Source organism: Pongo pygmaeus, chromosome 9, assembly GCF_028885625.2.
Source record: "Pongo pygmaeus isolate AG05252 chromosome 9, NHGRI_mPonPyg2-v2.0_pri, whole genome shotgun sequence".
Classification (NCBI taxonomy): Eukaryota; Metazoa; Chordata; class Mammalia; order Primates; family Hominidae; genus Pongo; species Pongo pygmaeus.
Window position 1 is genome coordinate 58,125,818 of NC_072382.2, and position 17,986 is coordinate 58,143,803.

The 17,986-nt window shown below is 42.6% G+C and overlaps 1 protein-coding gene across 10 annotated transcripts in view; it reads left to right on the top strand.

Moving 5' to 3' along the window:
• The window catches only part of SERGEF (secretion regulating guanine nucleotide exchange factor), a 227,063-nt gene that overhangs the window by 42,988 nt on the left and 166,089 nt on the right, over positions 1-17,986 (top strand). For all 10 annotated transcript variants that reach the window (XR_010127578.1, XR_008492300.2, XR_008492301.2 and 7 more), the window contains one exon: positions 10,610-10,776. Coding sequence is in view for 7 of the 10 variants with exons in the window: in XM_054438107.2 (XP_054294082.2) it covers positions 10,610-10,776 (167 nt within the window). In the remaining 3 variants the exon portion in view is untranslated. The remainder of the gene's footprint in view (positions 1-10,609; positions 10,777-17,986) is intronic.

Genomic DNA, 17,986 nt, shown 5'->3' on the forward strand with positions numbered 1-17,986 from the left:
ATAATAACAATGAAAAGTTTGAAATATTGCAAAAATTACCAAAATGTCACACAGAACACATGCTGTTCGAAAAATGGCGCCAATAGACTTGCTGGACTCAGGGTTGCCACAAACCTTCAATTTGTAAAAAACAAAACAAAACAAAAACCACAGTTATCTGTGAAGTGCAATAAAGTGAAGTATGCCTATACTTTTCTAAGAAGCTGTGGACAAGATGTACTAGAAGTCAGGGCGGCCTGGGTTCTAGTCTAGTCTTACTTCTAACTCACTATTTGACCTTGGGTAGTTAAGTTACTTTTGTTTTGGGCCTTGTTTTACCCAGCTAGAAGCAAATGATTGGGTAAGAAGTTCTCTAAGGTTTCTTCTGGCTCAGATGGTTTATGAGGCTGAATTGAATGTGAAGAACTTTGAACCTTATTCCCATAATCCTCTTGAGAATCCAAAACCTATAGTTCTTTCTCCAGATGAACAGTGTTCTGCTGACTGTATAAGGAGAATCACATAGACATGGTATTCACCCTCCAAGGACTTACAGCTTGTTGTCCTTCTTTCCTGTCCCCATCAGGCAGCAGACAGAGTCTACTGGGAAGCAGGAAATTGGGATCCTAGTTCTGGCTCTACCAAAACATACTGTGTCCTTGGGCAGATCATTCCCCTCTTTTAGCCTTATTTTCATTTTCTTTAAAATCAAGGGATTAGACTTGCTGCTTGGCTTCAACTACCCTCCCTCACCCCTCCACACACACTCCTCGCCCCCCAGCCTCCTACTAGCTTTTCTGTAGGGTGTGATTCTTAGCTGCAGAAGGCCTGGGGTATAGTTTCCTTTCTTACCGGGAGGGAGAAAAGCAAGATTATTTTTTAATTACGCAGCTAATATTAGGCAGCAATCTGCATTTTAAAATGTTATTAATAAGAATCTAAAACTGTGTGATGAAGCTTTAGAGTTTGAATGTGAAATGAGTTGGGAAACATCTGTAGAGTCACTGGCCTCAATCAGGGATTTTTCTCAGGTTGCCAAGCAGCTTCTAGGTGTAACTAGCAGTGTGATGTGCTGCTGGACCCCTGGAGGAACAGGAAAACCAAGACCTCAGCCGGCACATCTCAGAGCAGGGACTCATGGTCCAGCCTCTCATGTTGGTTCTTTGTAAACTGGCTTTAGAGAGTGATAGTCATAATGTTATTAACACCTGCATTTAAGAGTTTACAAAGTGCGTTTATGTTTATTGCCTGCCTTTTCATCATAGGCTTGAGAGGTAGCTTGAGCAAGTTTCATTGCCTCTACTTGAGTTGGCTGGGACTTGTAAGTTTAAGGTTCTTCCATTAGGAAAGGTAGAGGAGAAGCTCAGAAAGGAAGATGGGAGCTGGACACTGGTCCTGGGCCTCCATCTCCCTCCCCAGCGCTACCTGTCTCCTTTCCCTACTTTATATTTCTCTATAGCAATTAAAGTCATTTGCCATAGGTAATGTTTTGTTGTTGTTGTTGTCTGTCTTTCCCTTCATTAGATTTAAGCTCCATGATGGAAGGGAGTTTTGTCTTTTTTTTTTTTTTTAATTAGAGACAGGTTCTTGCTCTGTCACTCAGGCTGGAGTGCAGTAGCATGGTCATAGCTCACTGCAACCTTGAATTCCTAGGCTTAAGCAATCTTTCCACCTCAGCCTCTGGAATAGCTAGGACTACAGGTGTGCACTACCTGTTCACCTAGTTTTTTTTTTTTTTTTAATTGTTTGTAGAGACAGAATCTTGCTGTGTTGCCCAGGTTGGTCTCAAACTCAAGCGATCAAACTCATGGCTCAAGTGATCCTCCCATTTGGCCTACAAAAGTGCTAGGATTAAGTTTTATGTGTTCTGTTCAGTGCAGTAGCCCCTAGCACCTAGGACAGCACCTGGTATATAGGAAGTGCTCAATAACTATTTGTTCAATATTGTGAATGCCTGGATCTGTTTCTATCTATATAGGCTGTGTGACTTGGAAAATTATTTGTTTTCCTTAGTTTTGTTTTCTCTTTGGAGAGTAGGTTTAGATGGTCTCTGATATCCTTGGTGGTAACAGCAATACCTACAATTCCTAGTGTTCAACAAACATTGAACACCTGCTCTGGGTCAGGCCCTGTGTTAGGTGCTGTGGGGAATACTGAGAGAATAAGAAAAGATTACTGTTCTTCACCCTTCAGTGGGCAAACTAAGATATGCAGTCAAATAACCCTATGTTTGGAGGGATAGAAAGTTGTTGAAAGAGAGGTACAAGCACCATGCCAGTGGTTCCTAAAGGAAGAGGTGGCTTATTCTGACCAGGGGATGATAGGGTGCTTTAGGGAGGCGGCAGCATTTGAGCTAGGCCCTGAAGGGGGAGTAGGATTCCATAAGTGGGACAAGCAGGCTGACCAGCATTGCAGGGTGACAGGTGTTGCAGGCTGACCAGCATTGTGAGCTGGGGGCAGAGCATGGCCCTAAGGCCCAGGAAGGAGGAATATGAATATGCTTTTGACAAAGGAGCAGTCATCCAACATTGAGAGAACGTAGGTGCTTTGAGAGAGGCAAGGGAGCTACTGAACAAACTAGGACTGGGGCTTCCTGCCTTGCTCTTGCCTAGCATGGAGGCAGAAATCAGCCTGACTCCTTCTTGCTTTTCTCTGGGAAACCCTAACCCCATGTTGTAGATATTTCTGCAGTCAGTCTTGGTGTTCCTCAGGGTGCAGTCTGTCTTCACTTCTACCACTGCTGCCCCCGATTTGGTAGCTAATAAAGTCAGTGGTGAAAATGGAGCAGCTGTGTGGAATACTTCTATGTTTTGGGAATCTGACCTTTGCCATATAGGTCAAGGATGGATGAAGCTCACTCACTCATCAGCTGGGCTCTCTCTGTGCCTCCATCTCACGTGTGTGTCCCTGTGACTCTGAACAACCTCAGGAAGTCCTTGCAAATGTTCGCTTTTGAAGAGCCAGTGTGACCAAGTGAAAAGTGGAGCTGAGGTCAGACAGACCTGTGCATCCCCTGCAGGACAATGACTGAGGGCACTGACTCTGGTTGTTAGGCCGCTGGGTCCCATCCTAGCTTTGCCATTGAGAGCTGCTGGCTCTGAGCCAGAGACATAACCTCTCTCTATGCGTTAATATTTTCATCTATAATTTGAGGATTATAATGCCTACTCAGGGTATTTCTGTGGATTAAAAGGGATAATCCATATGAGGAGTTTAGCATGAAATAGCCCTCAAAATATTAGCAATTATTATTATCGTTATTATTGCAGCTGTGCCACTTACTAGCTATGTGATCTTGGGCAAGTCATTTAACCTCTGTGGTCTGTTTCTTAATCTGTAAAATGGGATTCACAATAATCATTCATGGTTGATCAAATTATGTAACTTAATGATAGTGCATAAAGCAGTTTTATACAGAGTTAGCTCTCAATAAATAAATTCTCCCCAACCCTTCAACTTTTGTTCATTCTCTTTGCAGGCTTTTTCTCCCTTTTTTAGTGAGGCAGCCTATATTTGGGAATTTTATTTCTGTATTAACTTCAAAAAATTCCAAACCTTTTATTATGTGATATTGTTTATGATACGACTTTGGAAACTTGTGACATTTTACTAAAAAATAACAAACTGTACAGTCAAGTTTTAATGTTTATTTACACTAGGAACTATATGAGTAGTCTTTGATATTAGAGTGCATGCTTTATTTTTGAACAGTGGTCAGACTAAATATTCCAAAGGTGACAATAAAATTTAATTGTATACCAGTCATTTTAACACTGAAGATTTTTAGGCATCATAATTAAAATGTAGATCAGGGAGGTATCCAAGAGGTCATCTATTCCAGTCCTCTCGTTTTATAGATGGGAAAACTGGGCCCCTAAAGGAGAAGGGACCTGTTCAAGGCCATGCAGCCTAGAAGAGAAGCCAGGATTAGGCCTGAATCTTAATTCAAGTCTTATGAGTCTTGAGTTGAAGCTTCCTCTCTTCTCTTTTCCAACTTAATCTTGCTTCATCTTTCTTTTCCATTGTTCCCTTTCACTCTTTTCTTTTTCCTACCTTTAATTAATTTGTTTTGTTTGGTACATTAGAGGCTTCTGATGTGCAAGCCACTATGCTTGAATCTTAAAAAAAAAAATTGAAATTCCATGATAGAGCTTTCAATGTTCTTTCTCTTTTTTGATTATCATTAGAGGCATTGACCCTAACACTTTGGTAGGTGGGAATTGGCTGAGAAGATTTGACAAAGTGGTAGAAATGCTGTGTGAAACCATGGAAATCCTTAATAAGGCTGTGTTGTTCAGTTTGGGAGAATAGTAGTAGTAATGGCCATTCACTAGTTAGTATGTGCCATACGCTTTATGGAAAAGTATCCTTGCAGCAGTGCTACAAGGGAGATGCTTTTGTTTTCATTCTGCAGATAAGACTTAGAGTTGTTGAGTAGTTTACTCAAGATTATGGAGCTATGAATGGTAGTTTTCAGTAGTGGTGAGTGAGAGGTAGGTAGGTTGATAGGTAGGGAGGTGGTTGGATTCATTTATTCTATTGTTCATTCAGGCAGCAGATATTTATTGAGTGCCTACTTTGTGTTGGGCATTATTCTAGGACACAAGAATGAGTGAAATAGCCAGTCCCCAGTGTCATGGAGCTGGCTCTCTGGAAGAGGAGACACACATTAATTAAACAGTCCTAATGAGTGTGCATTTATAAACTGAGGTAAATGCTCCCAGGATGAGGAACATGGTCCTCTGAGATTGTTGCACAGAGGAACCTGATCTGAGTTGAGTAGTGGGCAGAGTTGAAGATGAGTAGGAGTTGACTAGGTGAATGGGGTCAGGGTAGTAGAGATAGCTGGGGACAGAGGGAACCAGTATGGAGGCTGTATTAGTCTGTTCTCACGCTGCTGTGAAGAAATGCCTGAAACTGGGTAATTTATAAAGAAAAGAGGTTTAATTGACTCACAGTTCCTGCATGGCTGGAGAGGCCTCAGGAAACTTACAATCATGACAGAAGGCACCCCTTCATAGGGCGGCAGGAGAGAGAATGAGAGCCAGCAGGGGAAATGCCAGATACTTACAAAACTATCAGATCTCATGAGAACTCATTTACTATCATGAGAACAGCATGGGGGAAACTGACCCCATGATTCAATTACCTCCCACCAGGTCCCTCCCACAACATGTGGGGATTATGGGGATTACAGTTCAAGATGAGATTTGGGTGGGGACACAGCCAAACCATATCAGAGGCCTTGTGGAGGAACAGCATGGCACATGCTATACGGAAAGGAGTGTGGTGTGACTGCTTCCAGCACCTGTGCTCTGAGCTCTCTCCTTGCCTGTTTCCTGCTCCTTGTACAGGAAGATGATGCTAGGTGATTCTTGGGCAGTTAGTTCTGTGTTTGACTAGTCCCTGGGTATATCATCAAATGCCCTTTTTATAAAGTCTCTGTCCACATGGCAGAATGAAGGATGAGTTACAGAAGTCAAGTTCTTACCTTCTAAGGACACAGAATGAGTAACCCAGAGAGTAACTGGTGCTTGTATTTGTAAACAGGTGAATCATAAATATAACAAACCTATAGGTAGAGAGCTTCCTCCTTTTCATGAGTATATTCTAGAAGACCTTGTAACATCCTGGAATATTAGAGTTGACAGGGACTGAAGAGGTCATGTGGCCTTTTCTCTGTCTTACCCATGGATTTTCTTTTTATAACATCCACCTCAGTTTGCTGACTCCATTTTGCTATCTTCAGTGACATTATATTCCCTTTTTGGACAGATACTGTCAAGAAAATATGGATGATCCTCTAATCTACCTTTCTATCACCTATAGGACTCCCTTCCTTAGAACAGGGTAGAAGTTTCTCTTCCCTGAAGAGCTCAGACATCCCTGGAGCTACTTCTCATTGTACCTATAGCTATGGCTGCAGCACCTGCATACCTTGATGGATGGTAAAGGAAGTTGGCCTCTTGAATATTCATCATCCACCCACCCTACCCGCAGAATATCCCCTGTTCTCTGTGGTTTGCATCTAGTAGTCTTTCTCCTTATTCTCTCCCCTTTCATTTATATTTGACTATTTGATAACATGTTTGCAAAATGCCCCAGGAGAGTTAAATAATTTGGTAATGAAATAACATTTTATGATTTCTATTAGCGGGACCCTTGATGTAGCATCTCTACACGTTCATCATCTTCCTACTCACCTTGAAATCCTGAAATCTCAGAATGGTGTTTATTTCCTCTCCTTTCCTTTTAAAATCACATCTAATGGGGTGCCAAGCCCTGTAAATTCTTTCTTTTTTGTTTTCCTATGACTTCAATTCTAGTTTAGGCCTTGATGCATCCTAGGCTTGTGTTATTGTTGTTGTTTCTTTCTTTTCTTCTCTTTTCACTTGCTACCTCTGTGACTTTGGGTAAGTACCTTGTTCCCTTTCAGTAACATGGGGATGGTAAAAGTGCCTAACTCACAGGGTTGTTGCAAGAATAAGCAGGATACTGTACAGAGAATGTACATACTTTAATAAATGTAATTTAATGTACATACTTTAATAAATTAATGTACATATATTGGTGATGTGTTAAAAAATATTTTACTAATAGACGTCAGGCGTGTTGGCTCACACCTGTCATCCCAGCACTTTGGGAGGCTGAGGCAGGCAGATCACTTTGAGGTCAGGAGTTCAAGTCCAGCCTGGCCAACATGGCAAAACCCTGTCTCTACTAAAAATACAAAAATTGGCCAGATGGTGGTGCATGACTGTACTCCCAGCTACTCAGGAGGCTGAGGTGGGAGAATTGCTTGAACCCAGGAGGTGGAGGTTACAGTGAGCCAAGATCATGCCACTGCACTCCAGCCTGGATGATGTAGCTAGACTCTGTGTCAAAAAAAAAATTTTTTTTTTTTTTTTTTTTTTACTAATAGTAAGCAACGAAGTTTAGGGACCCCTGGTCTGGAGGGTGATATCCAGATCCAACCACGGCACTTCCCTGTGGCTGGCCCCAGCCTGGCAGTCTTGACTCCCCTTCTAGTCTCCTTCTCTTGTGACCCTTATTCACTCTCCTGCCTTTCGATTTTTTTTTTTTTTTTTTGAGACAGAGTCTCCCTCTGTTGTTCAGGCTGGAGTGCAATGGTGCCATCTCGGCTCACTGCAACCTCTGCCTCCCAGGTTCAAGTGATTCTCCCACCTCAGCCTCCCCAGTAGCTGGGACTATAGTCATGGGCCACCACACTCAGCTAATTTTTGTATTTTTAGTAGAGACGGGGTTTCACCATGTTGGCCAGGCTGGTCTCGAACTCTTGACCTCAGGTGATCCTCCCGCCTTGGTCTCCCAAAGTGCTGGGATTACAGGTGTGAGCCACTGCGCCTGGCTGCCTTTTGATTTTCATATCATTGCTCATCCCCTCACGCTGCTCCTGCAATATCCTTCCTTGGTCTCCCATTTTCTTTTCTTATCCAGAAGTTCACCTTAAATGCCTCTTGTTCCCTCAAGCCTCCCAGGAGAATTCTAGTTCCAGACCCCTTAGGTGTTCTTTCTCCATACTTCTCATTTGGCGTCTGTCGTTTTCTGTGGTACGTTGATATCTTTTGCCATCTATACTTCTTGGCTCTGTAGTTATTCTGTGCTAATTCTTACATGGACATGCCTTATAAATTGTGTTTCACTTGCTGACTTTGTTTTGAGCTATTTTGTCATCTCTGTCATTTATCATTTACCTGGAGACACATACCTATACTTTTTGGATGACATTAGTGTATCTGTTTTTTTTATCATAGTAATATATAATCCTTTAAGGAGAAGATACGTTTGTTAAATTTGTGATCTGAATCTCCCTGGATTTGACAGCATGCATCAGCTTGATGCAGACATTCATCTACAGTGTATTAATGAGCATTTTTTATATGTGGATTCATTGTTTTCTTTTACTTCAGATGACATAAAATCATCATCCATGTGTTTATGCCTTTATTTCAGCACTTACAGTCCTGAGTTCTACATGGGCTCCTGGGAAGAAGATTATTCTAGTGAGGAAAGCTGGATGGTACACAGAGCATATCCATTTAATCTGGATTTTCCTCTTCCTCAAACATTGTAAAAATGGCTGTTTCATCAGCCAAGTTTTGTCAGTTTGGGACAGCAGCTGTGCAATCATTGGAGATACCATTGGTCCTGGAGTCAGAAGACACAGGTTTAAATCTTGATTTGACTATTTGGTTGTTGTTTGAACTCAACCAAATTATTTAACTCTCATCATTTAACCTCATCTGTAAAATAAGCTTAATACTCTATATGCCACAGCATTATTGTGAGGATTGAGACAGCGTCAATGAATGTACTGGGTACCTGGGAAGAGGTCAGTAAATGTCTGTTTAAAAGAAAAGGAGAAATAAAAGGGTCTCTTCTGTCCTGGGTGAGCCTTCTGATGCAGAGTTTATTTTGAGGAGAAACAGACAAGTTCAGAGTGCATTAAATTTAGGCTTGAGACTGAAGACTGAACATTAAGTCAGCCTGGTTTCTGGACTCGTCTTAACCAGAATGTCTATGGCCTCCCCAGAGAGTATGAGGATTAATTAGTTAATCTTTGTAAAGTGCTTTGAAGGTAAAAAGTGCTCTGTAAGTGGAATGGCTGAATTGCTATCGGGGATATAATAATGGTGGCACTATATTCTGCCAGTCTTGACTGTCTTTGACATCAATAATTAATAACAGGAAAGCTCTAAGATGTTTTACTTCATGTGAAAGAAAGGATTCAATGTGTGATTTCTGGTAAAATTATTTCTGTAGTCTTAGTGATAACAACTTCCTAGTTTTTCCCAGCAGAGGAACGGTCATTTAAGCAGCAACAGTCTCATCACCTGGCTTCTTGGGAATCTCCTGCTGAGCAGTCTGGTTAGAAATCCTAGCCTGCTCAGGTAGAGGGACAATTTGCCAGTTTTGGATGCCCTATGGCTCCTGGGCACATGGGTTTTTAAGAGGCTAATCTTGCAGAAGTGAAGGAAGAGTGTTGAGTGATTATGCAGTGACTAGTGCTTAATAACCAATGCAGAGTGATACCATGGGCTAGTAGAAAGAGATGTGGCTTTGCTGTGTGACCCTGGGCGAGTCACTTCTCTGAACCTTAATTTTTTTCACCTGTCAAATGGCAGCATAGTAGTTGATGAATACAATGATAAAGGTGGCTCACAGGAGGGTGACTTTCACCCTTTCTGGGGAGAGCTGGGGAGTCAAGAAAGGTTTCATAGAACTAGTGGTACATGAGCTGGACTCCAAAGGTGGAGCCATAGTTTACCAGCTAAGGAGAGGGCATTCTTAGCAAAAGGAACAGCACACAAAGAGCCATGAAGGAGTACATGTGAATGGACCTACTCCCAGCTCTCATAATATACGAGGTACCCCAAATACCCTGTGAGCTACGCAGACTTTGTTCCCTCTTTGAAGAAGCCCAAAAGTCAGAATCCTGTAAACTGCTTGGTATCTACGTTAGTGTCTGCTAGCAGGCTGATGCTGAGAACTGTTTCCCTGCAGAGCCTTGAATCACTGCAATATTCTGACATTTCCCCATGAATCTATGGTTATTTTTTTAGCTGACACTATAAACCATATGTTGAATGTGGGGCCAGATGAAGCTTTGATACCAAACACAAAGTGTGCAGTAGTAGATTTGTCTAGAATTTAATATGTACTGCTCTGTGTTTTGTCTCTAAAGCAAAGTTTTTCTTTGTTAAAATAAACATGTATAAAGAATTTATACAGTGCACATGGTTATGCATATTTATTGCAGAGAATCTGTTAATAATCTATGCCTCATCAGATTTTGCATTTCTGTTGGAATAACAAATGTGGCACTTGGTACAACTGAATGAATTTGGTGAGTTTTCTCTTATCTGGGAGAAGAAAGTCCATTTCTCCTTTTGCAAATCTCATTTTCTTTTGTCATTTTTAGCACTGGCCAGCTTCCCATGTGGTGCATCTGGGGGACTAAATGCTTTTCTGGCTCCAAATGGTTTTGCCATTTTTTTTTTTCTTGTCTCACTCCCTTCGCTCTAGCACACATAAACACTTGCCTTAGGATTGTTAGAATTGCTCCTTTGGGTAAGAGCATAGATTCTGAAAGGTCCCTTTATTTTACAAGGAGGGGAGAGCAAATGAAACTGGCCATGCGTTGAGCTAGGCCCTAAGAGATTGTGGAGTGGAGAACTTCAAGGTGGCTAAATGGGGCCCTGGGTTGGGTGGGGGAGAGGAGAGCCTGCGAACAGGCATCTGGGCAAAGCACAAGGAGTGTGTGGGGAAGGGAGGGAATGGAAGGCCGTAAAGCATGGTTGAAGTATATCCATAGTCATATCCATATCTATATAACATGCAAGAGCAGAAACTTTAGAATGAATCTCTGCTTGAATCCAGCTCTGGTACTCACAGCTTGTTTGATCTTGGGCAAGTCATTTAACCTCTCTGAACCTTAGTTTCCACATCTGTAAAAATATGAGTGCATATGCCTTCTTTACAGGAAGATAGGAAGGCTCCTGGTAGGTGGTACTAAAATAAATGTCACGCTTTCTTTTGTAATTCATTGCCTACCCATGAGAGCACAGCTGTGGAATGTAGTCTTAATTCAAATAATATTTGTTTTTAGAAACTGGCAAGATGTTTACCTGGGGCCGAGCAGACTATGGTCAACTAGGGAGGAAGTTGGAGTCTTACGAAGGCTGGAAACTAGAAAAGCAAGATTCATTTCTCCCCTGTTCAAGACCACCGAACAGCATGCCTTCATCTCTGCATTGCTTAACTGGAGCAACTGAGGTAGGAAGTGACTTCTCACAGATATAATGTGTCCCTTTTTCTTGTCTTTCAGTGAATCATTTACAGAGGGCCTACTGTGTGCCAGGCATTATGGAGAGGTACCATGTAGGAACCTGAAGAGGTCCTTGCCCTAAGGAGCTCATGCTTTAATGTGGTCAAAAATCAGTTACCCAGATAACTGTACTGCAAGGCAGACTTTGTGTAGTTCCTTGGAGGTTCAAAGTACTTTGGATCTACTGTGAAGAGCAAGAAATGAATTCAGGGTACAGAGATTGGCCTAGGCTTTGAAAATGACAAGGCAGGCCAGGCACGGTGGCTCATGCCTGTAATCCCAGCACTTTGGGAGGCCAAGGTGGGCGAACTGCCTGAGGTCAGGAGTTCGATACCAGCCTGGCTAATATGGTGAAACCCTGTCTCTACTAAAAATACAAAAATTAGCGGGGCGTGGTGGCACACGCCGGTAGTCCCAGCTACTTGGGAGGCTGAGGCAGGAGAATTGCTTGAACCCAGGAGGCGGAGGTTGCAGTGAGTCGAGATCGCGCCACTGCACTCCAGCCTGGAGGGGGGTGGGGGCAGAGCAAGACTCTGTCTCAAAAACAAAAACAACAACAAAAAAAGAAAATGACAAGGCTTTGGTCTGTACTATGGAGGATGGGTCGGACTTGAGCAAGCAGTTGTGAGACAGAAATAACAGCTTGAAAAGAGTCATGGGGTTAGGAAAGTGAAGAAACTATTTTGGGGACCACTTGGTGGTTCAGTTTGGCTGGAGCATTGGGTATCTGGAGGGACAATTATGAGGTAATATCAGAAAGATGGGCTGGAACCTGATCGAGGGGGCCTTTAATACTGAGCTAAATATTTTATACTCGTGTTTATTTTTTCCAGTCCAGAAAACGCTATAGTTCAGTTGCTTATTCAAACCCCTTTGATTTTCTGAAATAGCTTGTATTTCTACATTTAAGGCAGGAATCTTAATTTCTCCAGGATGTGTGTTTCTGTTACTAAATTTTACTTTACTGTTACCCTTAAAAAAAAAAGAAAAGGCTAGATTTTTTAGAAGAATGAGGATGGCCACACAGGAAATGTGCCTCTGAACCCAAGTTGGCTTAATGAAGGAATTCAGTCTTCATTCAGAGTCTGTCAAAAAAAATTAATAAGCTAGTGAGACTTCTGTAATTAGCATCAGACTAATGACAACCCTCTTCATACCTAGAGGGCTTCCCTTCCCCAGGGCTCTGCCTGGCCTCCTCCTTCCGGGTATGTAGGACGCTTCTCAATTTCTGCTTTCACATCCCAGCCGTGGTCTTCCTGGGCCTTTTCTTAGTGCTGGGTTAAGTGTGTCTATCTCTTTTTCTCTCTCTTTCTCTTGGGTTGAAAAGGAACTAAACAATACCACAAAGACAATTTACATGTAATAATAATGAAACTACTTAGTATTATGGAAGATTTCCATAATTTTACCACCCTAAAACAGCTACATTCCTTTTTGTGTATACACATGTCCATACTTCTACAAGTTGTACCAATAGCATTTATGATGTTTTGTTTTCAATCTTTATTTTATCACAGATGCTTTGCTTTTTTCCCTCTTGGTCTTTAAAATGATCATTTAAAATGGCTATATGGTAAACATTACATGATTAGAAGGTTCTAGGATTTCTCAGACCATTCTTTGGATATTAGACATTTAGATCATCCTTTTTTTTTTTTCTTTTTCCACCACTAGTGAATCTCTGTTGAACTGTTTCCTTAAGATATGATCTTGGGGATGCAGTGACAAGGGCAAAGGTCAGGAGCATCTTTATGACTTTTGATATATTTCTTTAGATTGTGTTTGGCAGAAGCTGGCTCTACCAGTAGTGAATAAGGGAATGCAGTATTTAAACTAGTATTGTCTGCTTAGTGAGTTAAGGTGCTGAGAGCCTTTAAATAGTGCTTTAGACTCTAGTTTTTCTTTGTCTTTCCAAGATCATTTAAGACTTTGCGGTCAGGTAGTATAGTAGTGGAGGAACAGAGGATTCTTAGATTTTTCCGAGTCTCTAGTTCTATTGGCAAGATGAGTATACCCTGTGTAATAATACCTAAGGTATTGGTATTGGTAAGGATAACATGCAAAGTTCTTGACTTAGTAGGCACTCAGAAACTGTTGATTCCATTCTCTTCTTACCCTTTGAAATTTTTTAATGCCATGTGGTAGCCACAGTATGCAGCACTGTGACAGACATGACCAGTGCAAAATTTAGTCTAAGAGCCTGACATTGATGTGAATTTTATGTAGCTTATCAGGAGTGGGCTTGAGCCCTGAGCCCCCTGGCAGCTTCATTTTAGAGCTCCTTCCTTCCTAGCTTCAGTCTCTGGGGTGCTGGAGTGTAGATGCTCTGGTCTCATTTCAGGTTCAGACTCCAGGCTATTACTCTCTGGTAAATTGGGTCTGGGAATTATCTCCAGCTGTGGATATCCAGGTCTGGCCTGCTAGGCATATATTTGCTTGAGGCCAAGAGAGAGCCAGGCCAGGAGGCAGCTATATGCTACTAGGAGTGGGTTCACTTTGGAGAAGACAAGAGCCACACTAAACTAGGTGCTACCCTGGTCATGGGCTTGGCCAGAGAGGTGCAGAGATACTTGGAGGCGCAGGACAGTGTTGGACTAGGCTGATGTTTCCTGACCCTCGAGGACCTGAGTGTGGCACATAGCTGACCAATTGCCTTTAATGCTTCTTAATTGCCTTTAATGTCCAAGGGATAAGCAGGAGGAGGAGTGAATTGTCTGGTGTCTCAGATAGGATGTCTGCACAGAAGGGTCCAGAAGGATAGCCAAGCAGGAGAGGAAAACACAGGTAGACAGAGCTAGACTGTGGTATAACCATCCCTTCCTGGGAACCAAGGAAAGCAAAGAAATGCAAAGTTATTTAGTGCTTATTATAGGCCAATATGCTAAATGCTTTGCAGATATTATTTTGTCTTCATGATAAACCTGTGTGCAGGTGTTACAATTGCTGCTTTATGAATAAGGAGACTAAGGCTAAGAATGGGTAAACTCAACTGACCTCTACTGATCACACAATAGGTAAACAGTGAGCCTGGGTCTTGAACTTGAAGTGCTTAAAGAAGGTCACATACTCTTTAGATAAAGTAAAATTGAGGTCCTTCTTTCTATGTGCCCTTTCCTGGGTGGAACCCTTTGCTGAGTTCTTGAAATCTGGGAATAAGGGTCTCTAATCCCTAAGTGTTTCAATTCTTTTCTTCTGAGCCATGTCTCCTCTCTAGCCTGAGAAACAGTTTATTTGAGATTTTAGACCTTGCAGGCCTTCCTTTAATGTTCTTACAGTAGTAAAAACTTCTGTGTTTCATTCGCTGTCAGTTTTACCTTAGATACTGGGCCTCTCTAGGAACTCCTGGAAAATTCCAGGGTGGGTAGTGCAGTGATCTGGATTAATCCCACCAAGCACATGTCAGGGCAGGATGTGTGTGAACAGGTTTGTTTGCTCCTTGACTGCACATGTATACCCCAGCAGCTCTCTACTTTCCAAGCCAGTTTCATAGCTAAGGTCTCTAATCCCTAGCTGCTAACTCAACTTTGGCAGACCTGAGAATGTTAACTAACCTATAAGTTCCAGGCTTCTTCAGGACCACTTCAGCTTTGCTCTGATTGTTTGCCCTGCCTCTATTCTCTGCCCTTGTTTCTTGTCCCCAAGCCCTCCTATTCCAGTTTAGGTTGTGGGACTTGGTATGATGCTGCTGTTCCTTATTCCCTGGACCTCGATAGAGTGCTCCTGCTCCCTGTCCAATTCTTTGTGTTTCCAAGACAAAATCCCTGTCTGGTCTTCCCAGAACTTGCAGTTCAGCTTTGACTGTCATCCCTATGGCTGTGCCGTTATTGCCTAGAACTGACCTCAGTGACACTGCCTTCTTGGATTTCTTGCCGACCATCCCCACCACTGGCTGTTTGTGTGCTGTCCCACCTTTTATGCTCTCCTGGGTCTCTCTGACATTTACCTCCTTCTTGACTTTTGAGTTCTTGCCCATTCCATAAACATTGGTTGACACCTGTCGTGCACCAGTGTTGGCCATACAGTGGAAGTGGATGGGGAGGTGGATACAAGGATGAAAAGTACACAGTCTTTGCCCTCAAAGAACTTTCAGGTATGTAAGTTAATATCTACTGTATAGAGTGAAAAGTGCTATTAGAAGTATGTACAAAAGGCCAAAGGAGCACTAAAGATGGAATGGTTAATTCTGAAGACACTAACAAAAAAGAAATGTTATTTGAATTGGGTTCTTAAAAATGCAAGGAGTTTAGCAAAGATAGAAGGATATCAGGCCGAGGGACAACATAAACTGAAATTGAGTCTAGATCACGTTTAACTTCTGATGCAATCAGGATGCCTACCCATTCTAGTGGCTGAACCTAGTTTTGTAATCTGGCTGCCTGTCTAGCCTGTCCCATCACTGTCTGAAGGAAAATGACCTTCACATACATTGTCTCATTCGATCCCAGCATGATGCTGTGAAATAGGCCAGAATAGGCATGGTTATTCCCATTTTGTTATTCAGGAAACTGAGGCCAGAGAGGCTAGCTAGGAATTAGGAGAAGATCCAAGGCAAACAGCTTGATTCCCAGTGTTTCTAAGGACTTTCTCTGGGCTCAGTCTGCAGCCACAGTCCTGAGTCATGTTCCTGGTTTAAATTCTGCCCACGTTTGGTTCAGGAGCACCAAATCCCAGCCAGGGAACTCAGTATACACGTGCATGTGTGTGCACATACACTGCCATTGGAGCAGGAGCAGGAAACATGGAAATAAAAGTTAAACCAGAGATTGGGTAATTGTCAAGCCCAAATGCCATCAGCTCTCATTTGCAGCAGGACTAAAACTGCTAGATGATCAACCTGTGCACAGGGTCTAAGTGCAATCTGTCGGAATGAGTGGGAAAGAAGCTATTTTTAGTTTGCAGAGTCACTCACTGAGCTGTGTTAGCTGAGGTTTGAGCCAGGCCCCTACACTTTCCACAGTGTTATTTCTGAAGGAGAAATACCACTTGAATGCTTGTGTAAAACCCATTAATGAACCTGGAAGTTTCCAGGGTGTCTTTGTCCTACAGCTCCCTCGGAAGACTGCCTTTCCTGAATGACCTTCCTCCTTTCCTATATTTAATGCATTTCTAATTTTAAGTTTGTGTCAAGACTGTGGGACTTTGGTGCCCTAAATAACACAGAAATCTACCACCAGCAATCAGCTGAGTCCAGAGGGCTCTGACAGAATTGAACACAACCTGAAAAAGCATTCCCAAGTGGCTCTCTGGTAAGTACCCACAGCATCATTGCTGTTCCTGAAGAAGCATGAGGTCTCTGAGACCATGGGCCTAGGCAGCCCAAACCTTTCAGTTGTAGCAGGGTCCAGTGTTTTAAAGCCCTCTGGAAATGGGCAGTGCTTAAAATGGGTAGTAGTGTTCACCCAAAGATGGTTTCACTGAAGATTTAAAAATCTAGCACATCTGTGCTGTAGCTGCTGACATAGCAGGGGAAGAAATAACACAAAACAAACCTCAAAGTGGTGGACCGGATTTGTCCCTGTGAACACTCAGAAGAGAGGAAGAGCTGTCATGTTTGAGAGAGATGGTGAAACAAGCACTTACTACCACCCACTATTTTCTTATTTATATTTATCATCTGTCTTTTCTCACTAAAATAGAAAATCCAAGAGAGCAAGGGCCTTGTCTGTCTTGTTCAAAGATGTGATCCCAGTGTCTAGAATAGTCCCTGGCACCTTGTGGGTACTTAGTGAATGTTTACTGACTCAATAAGTGAAAAATGAATGAAAGCAATGGTTTTGGAGGTATGTACCCATTTTCACTTCTTCTTCTCTTCTTCCCCATAGTCTGTGCTTCTCAATCCCAGGCCAGTTCGGGAATAGGCATTTCCATGTTTTCAGGCATTTGGTCATCAGATGCCCTGCAGAGCCAGTACAGATAGGCTGTGAGCCTGTATTGTGCTCAGAACAGCCCTGAAGTTTCTTGCAAAGGCTATCGATGATGAGCCTCATAGTCCTTTAGCACTTCACAGTTTACCAAGTACTTTCGCGCCTATTCACCTTTGGATTTTCTTCTTTAATCCAATAGATGCTTGAGTATGCCTGTCTGTCTGAACACAGCATTAGGGTAGGGGAAGCAGAGAAGAGTGGAACAGTTTCTGCCTTAGGAGCTTGTGAGTTAGTAGCAGGGCTAAGTTCACTGTAGGACAAACAGAATGCGACAAAGGCTTTAAGAGAGTCTGGCAATGAAAATATGTTGATCCTGTCCCTTCCCATGTCTTGGTGACCTTTTCTTTCTTGCATTTTCAGTCCCTGTGGTTTTGCTGGGTTCTGCTGGGTGCGGGTGGGGGCTGGGGTGGGAGGTTGTGACTGGAAAGCCTTCCTGAATTGGAAGGCTTGATGTTAAATTAGTGCTCAAGGGAGCAAAAGTAAAGTAACAGGGGACTCTTGGCAAGAACTTGAGGAGGAAAGCAGAGGAATAGCAGCCAGATAGAGACTGAGTATTGACAGGAGAGGGAGAAGGGAAGCCAGGTCCTGCCGAGTCACAGAAGCCAAGGAAATGCCAACAGGGAGGTCATGGAGGTTGGAGATGGAGTAAAGACTATTGGATTTGGTGACTGGGAGGCTGTGGCACTTGAGAGAGCAGCTTCAGTGGGAAGGTAGAAGCTAAAGTGGGAGCACAGCAAATGAGTGAGCGGGTGATGAGAAATAGAGGCTGTAGGTGTGAGTAGCCCTTCCAGGAGATTCTGGTCAAAGAGCATGAAAACAAGCCCAGTACCTTGAAGAGAGAGATTGGTTACAGTTTGTTTTGCAAGCATGGAGAAACCAGAGTGCGTCACAAGGCTGAAAGAGAGATTTAGAGAGAGGAAGAAAACTGAATGAGTAAAGTTGCAAGAGGAAGGGAGAAGAATTGGAGCAAGGCCCCCAAGAAGATGAGAGAGAGGATTGAGGTCACTGTGAAGGGGCCAGTTCTGACAAGAAGAAAGGAGACTTTTTCTTTCTTTCAGTGCTGGAGTAAAGAAACAAGGGGATATGTGAAGAGAGAAGTTTTGAGGTGGAGAAGAGAATGCTTTCATTGAACTGTGTACCTCTTTTGTCATCAGGTTTTATGTTAGTTTTATTTATTTATTCAACAGATGTTTACTGTGTCCTACTGTGGGCCATGCACAGGCACCAAGAATTC